We start from the raw sequence: 12,818 nt of genomic DNA, 5'->3' as shown, positions 1-12,818 counted from the left end.
TTATATGAAGTGGTCGTAGTCACCATGAAGTCACCCATTGGTTTGTGGACTGTTGTTTTGAAGCCTGAGGTTTGGCAATTTGGCTGCAGCCGTCTTGGTTTTTGGCTGTCGTCCATCCGTTTATTTTGCAACCAGAAGTGACACGAGAGGGTGGGCCGAGCGCTGAACAAGACATTTTTAGATCGACCGAAGAGGTTCCAATTAACTTTCATGAACTGAAAACACGGTGTGAAAGGGTTAAACATGTAAGACGAAAAGACGGGTAACTCCCAGACCGGACAATGTCGTGCTAAGCGACCTGTCAATCACAAGGTAGCCACTCCCTAAAGCGTACCCTGCTTTCTTGTCTATTTTACTCTAGAAGGGATCATCATTTTACTGAATTAACATCATGCTGTATTGACGAAGACTTGAAACTAGTTTAAAGCAGTTTGGCATTGGCTTCTTTTTTCAGACGTGGAGGTTGTGGACTGCAGAGAACATGAGTCACCTTTAATGTAAAAGAAGTGTGGAAAAAAAGTGCTTCACAGTCAATAAAGTCAATTAGGACAAGTTCTTCCTGCAGTTTAATAAAGTGTGTCTGGGACACAACCAGCCACGATTAGTCTTTGTAAGTACAGTCAAGTACGTAAAAGAAGTGATCAGTTGCTATGGAGAAGCGTAATGATTTTTTGGCGTCCTGACGTTAGTGCCGATTGGTAGTAATACGTGTTGTGGTGCAGAGACCCAGCTGTGTTGTGTGTGTTTGTGTGTACGTCCTTGTGTGTGTCCAGTGGTGAATAAATCACAACAAGGGCAAACAGATGATTTCCAACTGAATCAATTAGTCCTGCTTAACTGAGCATCAGCAGGTTATAGAGCAGTCAGAGGACACACACACACACACACACACACACACACACACACACACACACACTTAATCACAAGTCTTGAGCTGATCTGTGATGCATATAAAATGACAAAATGGCAATTTAAGGAATATTGAATTTATAGTCAATGGGTTAAGAAGATGAGAATGAATTTGTATGATGTATTTGTTTGGCGATAGGAGAGACACGTGCAGCATCATGCGTATGTATATATGTTATTTTATGTGTGTGTGTGTGTGTGTGTGTGTGTGTGTGTGTGTGTGTGTGTGTGTGTGCAAGCATGGTCACACCTAAAAGTGTTGTTTTGTGCTCAGCTACATAGACTTAAACATGATGCTTGGGTGCGTCTGTACGTGATGAGTAAATAATGACTATGGGGCGGGTAATAAATGCAGAGCGATTATTGATCTCTCTGTGTTCATGATCTGTTTATGAACTTTATTTACCAGCGTGTTAGGAGGCTGTGTCTGGAATATGACCGCAGGAAATATTGTTGCCAAGAGACCTAAAAGCCGTTGACATACATGTTTCACCCTGATACGACATGTACATCACGGGAATATCACCCAGGGGAGAGGGGATTGTTTGTTATGGCACAGTGATGCAGCTGTGAGGTTTATGGGATTTATTATCACCATGGATGGAAACATTGCTTGGATGAAAGAAGCAGACTGTTCATAAAATAATGCCCTTACATTCTAACGTGATTTGTGTGTTTTATGTCTTTACAGAGAGACACCAAAGGCCAGTTCCTCCTGGACCATGTGTGTAACCACTACAACCTACTTGAGAAAGATTACTTTGGTATTCGATATGTGGACCCCGAGAAACAGAGGGTAACTATCACACACGCACACTTGCAGAACAACCAAAGCAGTAGTGTTGTTGTTTAGCCTATAAAATGTGTTGGGGAAAAAAAAGCCCAGAGTGATGTCTTTAATTAGCTCGTTTTGTCCCTCCAACAGTCCAAAAGTCAAAGATAAGCAATTTTAAAAAGTGTAAAACAGAGAAAGAGGCAAATCCTCACATTTTAAGAAGCGGATTGACCATTTTTGGGGGGTTAATTTACCAGCAAATGAAATGATTATCTAAAATGTTGATGATTAATTTACTGTTGATTGATCAACGACTAATTGGTAACAGGAACAGAAGACTCCAGTCTCATGATTTTATCTTGAGGCAAGAAATGGTTGTAAAATTAAAAAGCATTTATCAAGTTTTCATAAAACATTGCAGTGAAAAGAAATATCAAAATGAATACAAGTTGTATTATCCCTCGATGCAGGTTTGAAGCCTCTGAAACGCAATCTTCTTATCAACACATTTTTATGCAAATAGTTTAATCCTATAGCTGCACAAATACACAGAAGAATAAAAATAAAGAATCTAATGACACCCACTAACAGGACACTGCATTACCAGCCAAAGTGGGATTGTTGGATATAAATCAGGAGGCAGTCAGTACATTACATTATAAGTTCAAGTGACAAATAATAACAAAATTAGTATCCATATTTCAAACAGCCCACACACAGAAGAGACCGGACGGTTTGTCTCCACAGAAGCTCAGGCAGCCTCAAGCTGCATTTAAGAATGCAAAATGAATAACAACAACAGGTGTTACAACACAAACACCATGAGTACAATAGAGTAAAGACAACCTTATAACAGAACAATGGCATCAGTGAAGTTTTTATCTTCTTGGATGGGTGCAGCTGTTTCAACCATTTTATTTTGTAATAGATTTGGAGATTTGGGTAAAATGTCAAAATGTGACAAAGGTGCTGTCCTTCAAATCTTCAATTTACATTTAAATTTGACGCTGCCTCAATTTGCTGAGTTTTTGCAAGAAGGTATCTTTGATTCGGAATTGAAATTGCAACATATTATTTTTTTTAGTTTAGTTACTATTCTTATTTTAGGGTAACATTGGTCTCTCTCTCTCTCTCTCTCTCTCTCTCTCTCAGCACTGGCTGGAGCCCAACAAGCCCGTTGTGAGGCAGATGAAGTGTAAGTGTCACTTCTGCTCCGTTTGTGTTTTTCTGTGTGTTCTGCATCAGTGTGAGTGTACACAACGATGAACACGACAAACAGACAACACCACAGGGACTCTGAGGTCATGACAGCATGCGCACCAGAGTGTTAAATCCACTGGATATTCAAACAATTAAAAAACAAAACATCCCATGTCAGCATGTGCCATATTGAATGGGACATTCATTATGTGTGGTAAAAAAAATAAAATAAAATATACAATTGTTGTTTGTAATGTGCAAATATTATTTAGGAAATGTACTTGTATACAAGTTTTATCACCGACTTCATCCCCAGGACACATTGCTCACATGCACTCACCATGAGTAGTGACAGAGCCAGACAACACCACAGGCAGACAAACAGAGACAGACAGAGTGACACAACAAACTGCCAGAGGGACAAGTGGCCCATTTGGAAACAACAGACCAAGTGAACTACAAAGACATTGCAGAGGAGCACAAGCCAGAAGGTAGAGAACTCAGTCGTCAAACAAGTAAACAGGCAGCCTTCAGTGGACGTGCAAGTTACCCAGTGACAAGTTTCATGGATCACGTGAAACTGAAGGGATGATGCATTGCTGTGGAAATTATTTACCAGCTACATAGAGTGACACACAGCCTACTGATTTTGTCGACCATCACCAAAACGAAAGGATGCAGATCTTATCTGAGCCCCGGTAAATTGGATTCATCTCCAGTGGTGTTTATTTTAGGTAGGTGGTGGGAGCCGGGCCCGGCGTCTTCATGCATCTCTCTCACAGGCTGACATTGTGTCAGTTCATTTTGGTTAATATGTTCATGCTGACAAAAACAAAACGAAAGGCTTTTTCAGGGATACGGATAAACTTATTGTCGATTGACTGTTGTCACGATTGTTTTTTTTGCGGCTCTGCAGCTCGCAACTTTCTTGCGTTTTGTTTTTTTCCTTTTCCTCTTGATGTTTGCCTCTGATATGATTCACAGTAGATAAGACCCATCTACGTATGCTCTGCAACTAATCAATAAGAGAAAATGGCAATCATGTGACTCTGACTAGTGGTCGAATATAGAGTACATTTACTCTAGTACTGAATTGTACTGTAAATACTGTCCTTTTTACTCCACTACATGTATGTGACAGCTTTAATCACTCGTTACTTTGCAGATTTAGATTAGCAATACTTTCTGATATATTATTATAGGTTAAGCTACCTATATAAAGTAATACAAACTTCACCTTTACCAGCTGCAACATTTGAGTGATGTACACATTAGTGATTCACTAATCATAATTCAGTAGTATCATATATTTGAATCTGAAATGGGCCATTGTGCATAATGAGTAGCTTTACTTTCGGTACTTTAAGTATATTGTGATAATGATGCTTTTTCCTTCTAGTCTAGATTTTGAAAGCAGGACTTTTACTTGTATTTTCACACCACAGTCAAGTGAAAGAGCTTTACTAATTCTTCTTCCACCACTGACTTTGATTAAAGTCAAGAAACAGCTATCACACACGCACACTTGCAGAACAACCGAAGCAGTGGTGTTGTCGTTTAGTCTATAAGATGTGTAAAAGAAAAAAGCTCAGCGTGAAGTCTTTAATTTGCTTGTGTTGAACAGCTGATCAGTGAAGTTTAAAAAATGCAGATATAAAGTCCCAATGCAGTGAAGTGTGAGATGTTCTTTATTTATAGAAGCAAATGTTTTGTTACCTTCCTGGAAAGGAGCTGCAGCAGCTGAAGGAACAAGGGACGATAAATCTGCCTTTGCTTCCTAAAATATTTAAACAAATTTCACTTTTTCAGCCACTTTTGATCGAGAAGCGAACATTTTATTTAGAATCCAATACACCTTGGCGTTTTACATTTCGATCTATTCTAGAAATTTTTTTTATTCTAATGGACTGATGCCAAATCCTGATGTCTACTGTTGGAACTGATGCTCTGCTGCTACAACCATCACACTTAGAACAGTGTGATACTCGTCAATTATCTGTGCAATCAGCAAAAACCATATCTGAAGTTAGCCCACCCTTTTAATGGCTGTCCTGTTCTTTCTGTCCTGCTATAAATTAATAAAGCAGCTGTTTGTGGCGCGCCCTGCTTCATCAGAACATGTGCGCGAGGGCAGGAGGGGGGAGGATGAGGAGATGGAGGAAGAGAGAAAGTGGGGGGAAACGAGTGATACAGAGGAAATGTGTGGGGGCTAATTCAGAGGGGTGGAGAGAGGAGACAGTGATAGATAATGTAGCTAAAGAAAGAAGTCACATTAGGGAAGAAAAAGAGGAGATTTGAGAGACAGTTGGAGATGAGAGAGGCTGCAGAAAGAAAAAGAGATAAGAGAGAGGGACGGAGGACGAGTGTTGAATAGATCTGAGTCGTACTGACACATCATTTCTCCCTGTGGCAGCATTTACTCAAATTAGGATGCATGACTTGTGATTTATTTTCTCTTTGTGCGTCTCAGCTTACATGCATATGCGTCACATCGTGTGTGCGCATACTATTGTGCCAATTCACTTTCCCTTGAAACGTTTTTTTTTTTTGTTTCTTTTAAAGCATCTTGGTCCTTTAAGCCCCGGCAAAAAGCAGCTCAAATGTTTGGAGTGCGGGTGGGAGGATTGCGTCTTTCATATTGCTCAGCATGTATAATGTAGATGTGTGCTGTTTTTCATAGCTAGATAATACCGCAGAGGTTCCTGCCATTAAAGGCAGAGTGGTGAGGGCACGTTAGATGACACTCTTCTTCCTCCTCTTCTGCCATTTTCTTTTTTCTTTTCTGCCTTTCTGCCTTAGTTTTTGGTTGAAGTTTAATCGTTAACTGTTCGTCACACATAAATGTGTTGCATGTCATTTGTAAACAATTGAACTACAGCATCATGTATTAGTCATGTGCAAAGCTTTTGGTAGACCCTTAAGTTACAAGACAGAATTTAAACACCAGATATGAAACCTTGCTTACTTTACAGTAATTGATGAAAGACAGCATACAATTACTTTTCACTTCAACAATCTAGCCACATAAGACCTACCATACCACAACAAAATAACGTTTGGCAAGGACCCCTAGGTGGGAAGCTCATACTGAATGAACTTCCCATTCCAAAATCGCATTGCTGTACCCCAGCCTTGGTGAGATCTCCCCGTCATTTTGGAATCAAATTTCATATATGTTCTTCAATAACCACTCCGTCTGAGTTTCTGAGAGATTTTTCCAAAGTCCATTACCTTACTGTACTGTTGGAGTTGCATATTGTAACTGTAAATGAAACTATATCAGAACTACTTAATAGATTTAACACAATATCAGTTTCACACCATTTTTTTCCAAACTTCAGTTTTGTTTCCCCTTTCCCCTAAAATGCCCACAGTTGTAAATCCCTAGTGCTCCATTGCATAGTTTTCTTCCAGTGTACCTACATATAGAATAGTACTATAGTAACGGGAAGCTCTCATAACCCTCCTGTTCCAACTGACGACTTCGATAAGCTTCGATAAGCTTTGAATGTTAGAATGTGTGTGCATTAATGTGTTCATATGCAATTTTGAGAGATCAGTGAGACCCCGGGAGGGAGTTTAGACTGCTGCTGCTGTTTGATCCGAGCACCACATTGTTTGTGTGAACTTATTTAAGTGTGCGTATGTATGTTACCATGCCTTTTAAAATATAATTCAAAGCTCAAATTCTCTGCAGCAACAACTACACACACACGCACACACACACACACACACACACACACACACACACACACACACACACACACACACACACACACACACACTCACAAACACTAAGTGCCTCATTTGAGCTGGGGTCTGTTTCTTGTCCTTTGATCTGAATTCTGATGCTTTTCATTACTGACTCCTATGTGTGTGTGTGTGTGTGTGTGTGTGTGTGTGTGTGTGTGTGTGTGTGTGAGAGAGTGTGTGTGTGTGTGTGTGTGTGTGTGTGTGTGGGTGATGACTAATTACTGTAATTATCAAATGACTAATCAGTATTAGAGGCATACCCTTTTTTCGTCTCCAACTTCTATTTCTCCTCAGTTTTACATAATCCTCATCGCTCTGCTCCTCTTCTGTCTTGCACTCATTCTTTTATCTCTCTTCTCTCCTTTTTCCTCTCCTCTCCTCTCCTAATTTAAGATGTCTACTTTTCTTCTCTCATTGCTCTCATCTTTCTCTTCTGCTTTCTTTTTCGCTAAACTCTTCTCTCTTCTAAACGGTCTTCTCTTGTTTTCAGCAGCTCAGCAGCCGTACACGATGTGTTTCCGGGTCAAGTTTTATCCCCACGAGCCAATGAAAATCAAGGAGGAGCTCACCAAGTAAGAACTAGCACACACAATGGATGCCTCTCTCTTTAGAGCAGCTTTATTACATGTATATGCATATTAGCTTGATTTTTATAGCTTGATGGTACAGTAGTTTAAGTTTATACGTGGTTAAAAAAGGATTCCAGATAGTGGTTGATTGTCTCAGGGCCCTTTGGTTGGGTTTCTAACACTACCCCAAGCCTTTTGAAAGAAAATGAATAACATTCATGTTAGTGACAGCCACAGCAGAGGTTCATGTAGTCTTTAGAAATGCAGTAGTGTTTTGTTGTAATTAAGAAAATGTAAGACACAATAATATCCAAGTTTTGCCACCACAATTTTGATTGTTATCTTCTCTTTCTTTAGAAAATAGATTCTATCTAAATAGATTTAGAAATACTGATGTTTCATCAGGCGCTAATGACTTTGGCATCATGTGCTGACTGTGATTTCATATGAATATGCAATAGAAATCCATCCAACAAAGCAGTATTCCTGTGTGTTTGACTATCACCTCCACACCTTCTTTCAGTAGTTAGCCTCCTTTGTGATATGTCGCACCACAGATGCATTTATGCACTTTACTAAAACAACCTGATGTGATTTTCAAAAACACATTTGAAGTTGCCGTAACTTGTGTAGTGACTGGTGGTTTATACAAACTTTCTAATGACCCTCCTTCTCACATACACACACACACCTTCTCTCAGGCACAGTGAGAGATGCTCACTCAGCAGGGACTCTGTTTTCGACTTCTTAGTCCCATCTGAGCTGTCATGTCTCACCGACTCTCTCTTCCATTCCTCCATCCCTGCTTTTCCATCTTTCTCTCTTCCAGATCTCTACACTCCGTCTCTTTTTTTCATCCCTAAGGTGTCTCCTCGCTCCCTTCTGTTGGTCTCTCTCTGTCCTCCTTCTGCCTGCCAGTTATCACAGCCCACTCTGCTCCCTCAGGTGTCTCTCCACATCTCTCCTCTCATATTGGCATGACTCCCGGTCCTCAACTTTTATAACTTGAAGCTGTTTCTGTGCATCATCAATGTCATTAAAACATTGCTCTCTTTTTCTCTCTGTTTCTCAGCTTCCCTCTTCCTTGAGTTGTCCTTCAGTTTATATAATGTCTCTCTAGATTTTTTTATTTATCGTCTTTCTTTACCTCACTCTCCTTGCATTTAAACTATTTGAAAGGATTGCATTTATATGTGTTCATTCATTTTCACCAGCTTGTCTTTAAGAAAAAGCAAACCTAATCTCTGTGTCCTCAAAGAGCACCATTACACTACATTGCTACAGATGAGTGGACAGTGGACATTAAATTCGAGCTGAGTTTGGAAAGTTCAGAAGCGCTGCAGTCAGTGCTGACAACCAATGAAGTGCTCAATGTCAATTTTTTTCGGGAGGGATTTTTTTTCCATCATGAAAATCCCCAAAACAATTATGCTAATGTGAAGTGTGTGCTGCATGTGCTCCAGTTTGCAGGATATTATTTGAAGGCCCCCCCCCCCCCCCCCCCCCGGATGAAAAAAAACAACCCAGTATTCTTATTTATCACACATCCATATTAGGTGACACGTCATCAGTGCTAAAGCAGAGAGTGATGTACTTCTTATGTATTGACAATATTGTAGAAAGTGAATTAAAAAATGGCGTCATGTAATGGAAGGGGTGAATTAAATGTCCAAAATGTACATTCTTGTCTGGCAATGCGGTTGCAAAAGCACTTCCGTGGGTATATGGCTTCTCTTTTGATAGAGTTGAGCATTAGCTCAGCTGTAAAAGTGTACTGCATGGATGTAACCTGCTCAGTGATCCAACGGTGTGCAGTCAAAACACTGCTGACCTACACATTAAACCTCAAGCAGTAAATGAGAAGAACAATAAAACCACAGTGTGGGAGAAGTAGAGACAGAAGGAGTGGTGGCACAAAAGAAGATTGATTGAAAAATAGATTTTCTTTTTTTTAAAGTAGGATGCAGGGACATAAAAGAGCTAAAATTAAAGAAACAAACAGGTTTGGAATGTTGAATGAATTAATGAGGCTTCAAGTTTTGTAGTCATTATGTCAGATGATTATTTCCATACTGTATCAGTTGACAGAGGAGTTACAGATGATGGACTTCCTGTTCCATAAAACAAGAGGAGTGTAAGAGATACTGTAACTGTAGGATCGAAACAAGAGTTCAGGGAAGGAAGTAGAAGATGAGAAGACAGAAAGAAGAGGTACCGCTGCATGCGACAAAGACGAAAGAGAAGGTTGTGTAAATAAAGATGGCTGATAGCTGATAGAAGTGTTTTCAGGCCAATTTGAAGAACCTGCATGCGGCCACAGACCGACTATATAAAAAACGATTTAGCTGCAGCAGCAGGCTTTTCTCACCGTTCAGTCTTTGTTGCTTCTCTTCTGTGGCTTGAGTTGGAAAACAAGTGTAAGGAGTCGGCTGAAACTGTATCCATGGCGTCGCATGTCCCTATAGGTTCAGCATCACTGTCGTTTCTTGTCTCCTTGGTTACACAAAATCAGCATGTCAGCAGCATCTTGACTCCATTGAAGCCGTTGCCATAGTAACTACAGAACCAGTCACAGCTGTATTGGTAGTTGTTTCCATGGCAATGTTCTCTTTAATTGCCATAGTAACACAGCTAGAGCATCATGAGACTGTATTGGTTTCATGAATTTTATTGTTCACCATCCGGAACTATTTATTGTGATGATAACGTGATGTTATGACGATGAGACACAACAGTAACAGTTACTGTACACTGCCTTGCTGTGGACCAAATGCACTTTCTACTTGAGTAACAAATATATAAAGCACATTCAGGTTCAGTGATAGTGTCAGTTTTTCGTTCTTAACTGTGTGTGTTGTCCCCGTGTGTCCAGGTATCTCCTGTACCTCCAGCTGAAGAGAGACGTCTACCATGGTCGTCTCCTTTGTCCTTTTGCTGAAGCTGCATATCTTGGAGCCTGCATCATACAGGGTGAGGCCAGTTTAAATGTGTTGACAGTGAACGTACTGGTGATTGAGACCGCTACAGTTGAATTCCTTTTATATGTAGGATGTAAACACGAATATGAGCAGGTTTTTGCTGTTTCTGTTTCCTAGCTTTACTGCATTTGCACTTGATGTGTACATGACTTTAGTGATGGTCCCTGGCAGATTCATAGCGTCTTTAATACTGTAGTTTTTATATTGATCCTGTTTATTGCTCTGTGTTCTGTAATTTAACTAGAAGCCCATCATATTAAACTAACCTGCTAATCCTTTGTAAGCCTATTACCTTGTGTTATTGATATACTGGATGCATATATGGATGTTATTCAGAGTTAGCTAGTAGCCTATGCAGTTATTTACTCTAGTATTTAGTGTTTTAATTTGAGGAAGCCTTTATTGTGTTCATTTTGTGAAATGTAATAAATCAGTATACAGTAGACGACATCATTTTAAACCCTCTTATTTTAGTGTACAACTTCAGATTGGATTCACAAACGCACCCCTAGATTGTTTTGGTGTGACTGGCCGTGTGATGAAGACGTCTAACACTCGGCAACTCACACCAAAACAATATAGAGTGATAAATACTACTGCAGTTCAGAGTAGAAATATGTATTATTGATTTGGGGGTGAACTGTCCCTTTAACACTTAAAATAACTAGGTTATGTCTGAAAGAAGGGCTCCACTTGTCTGGTCTCTGCCTCTTTAACTGCTACAGTTTGTCATCAGACTGATGTTGTAACCTCACATTTTAAAACACATCAAGATGTATATGGAGCGCTTGGAAAAGGAATAAGAACACTTTTTTTCTCCAGTTAATGAGCAGATACAGTTTAATGATGAGCCATTTGCTTTAATATGGATTACGAGTGGAATTAGCTGAGCTGTATGATATTAATGAACCTCTCTGGCTGCTACACAAATCTCTGAACTTTGCAAACACTCTCTGATTGGCTCATATCCCCAGAGAGCAGAGCGTGACTGGCTGAGTTATCTCGACCTGCAGAGTGTCTGCAGCATATCATTGGCTGCTCTGATTAACGAGGGCAGGTCCCTGTCCCACTTTGTCAGGGTGTTGATTACAGAGCTGGAGAATAGGTTGAGGATTACTGTTTAATTAAACTCCAGGCAAGTTTCAGATTTAACCTTTATTGTGACTGCTAATTAAGAACGGATTTAAAAGAGAAATTAGTGTCTGTTGGGGCTTTGTACTGGATTCAATAAGGGAAACATTTATCTATCAGGGTTATCTCAACTGCTTATGAGTTTATTCTCCTGTGGAAATAAAAATATTTTAAAAAGTTCTCTCTTTCAGCTTTCGTCAGGGCTTGAGCAACCAGCAAAATTTGCTGATGTGTTAAATTAGATTCTAAAGGGATAGTTTTTATTCTCTTTCTTGTGGAGACTAGATACCACTCTCACATGTCTTTGTTGAACGCAAGGCTACTCCAAACAACTAGTTAGCTTAGCATACTGAAACTGGGAGGTTTTGTTACCCTCAGACACTGCCATGCTAGCTGTTTCTTAGTTCCCAGTCTTTATGTTAAACTAAGCTAAGCTAAGCTAACGACTGCTGGCTCCAGCTTCATATTTACCGTACAGACAGGAGAGTGGTATCAATCCTCTGATCTCACTCTTCAACATGAAGCACATAAATGTATTTCCCAAAATGTTATGGTTAAAGACTGCATTTATGTATCATGTTTAATTCATATTGCTTGTAAGTGTTGAATTGTTCCTTTAAAATAGATATCGCACATATATACACCTAATCTCTAAGCTGCTGTTAACGGTTCTAAACCTGATGGTAGACCGCTGTCACGCTGACGTCACTCTCTTCTGTCTCCAGCTGAGCTCGGGGACTACGACCCAGAGGAGCACCCGTCAGACTACATCAGAGACTTCAAGCTGTTCCCTAAACAGTCCCTCAAACTGGAGAGGAAGATTATTGAAATACACAAGAACGAGCTCAGGTAAGACAACACGTGAGCGCATGTGTTGGTGTTGTCTGGTGGGGTGTTTTGTTTTCTGAAGCTGCATCCTTGTTATCGGTTTACTGTTTGATTTTGATGACAGGCGTGGATGCTCACTCCTGTGATCTGGGCTGTGGAGACAATTTTCTACTGCAGACAGCAGAGCGCTTTCTGTTGTTCTGGCTAGAGACAAAATTTGATGATACCTAGAGATTTGTGGTGCATTGTATGCAGACGATATTTCAGTTGAAAGTAAATAAAAACTGAAATGAATTTGCAGAGGAATGGGCCTGAATTATTTATTTCCAGCTTAGTTTAGAAACCTTGTTGGCTACTACAGGATTTTCAGAGTTTACATTTGGATTAAAATCAACCTGGATGGAGTAAAATGAGCCGGATGTATGTGATTAAAGGCTTCTGAAAACTCAGACGCAATAAATATCTATAAACTGTGGCACGTTCTCTCCTTCTTTAAGGATATGGAATAAAATGCAATGAGAGAACAACACTGAATTAATAAAGCAGGAGACTAATGCACGCAGAGGCTGCTGCATAAATATAATGATGAAAGTAAATAAGATTAAAATATGTTGAAACGTCTTACTCGGTACTCTGCACCGACAGAATAACTTCCTAAATCATAACATCATGACA

The 12,818-nt window shown here is 39.8% G+C and overlaps 1 protein-coding gene across 2 annotated transcripts in view; it reads left to right on the top strand.

The window, feature by feature from the left end:
* frmd3 (FERM domain containing 3) overlaps nt 1-12,818 on the top strand; it is a 52,826-nt gene that overhangs the window by 14,176 nt on the left and 25,832 nt on the right. Inside the window, exons 2-6 of one of the 2 annotated variants that reach the window (XM_068702906.1) lie at nt 1,601-1,705; nt 2,837-2,879; nt 7,131-7,209; nt 10,079-10,176; nt 12,041-12,164. In XM_068702906.1, coding sequence (XP_068559007.1) covers nt 1,601-1,705; nt 2,837-2,879; nt 7,131-7,209; nt 10,079-10,176; nt 12,041-12,164 — 449 coding nt within the window. Of the gene's footprint in view, nt 1-1,600; nt 1,706-2,836; nt 2,880-7,127; nt 7,210-10,078; nt 10,177-12,040; nt 12,165-12,818 lie in introns of both variants that reach the window. The other variant, XM_068702905.1, reaches the window with a different exon arrangement.

The sequence above is a fragment of the Cebidichthys violaceus genome, unplaced genomic scaffold (assembly GCF_023349555.1).
Source record: "Cebidichthys violaceus isolate CVI_PGR_0920_01 unplaced genomic scaffold, fCebVio1.0.p SCAF_9, whole genome shotgun sequence".
NCBI classification, from domain to species: domain Eukaryota; kingdom Metazoa; phylum Chordata; class Actinopteri; order Perciformes; family Stichaeidae; genus Cebidichthys; species Cebidichthys violaceus.
This window is presented reverse-complemented; position numbering and strand designations above follow the sequence as displayed.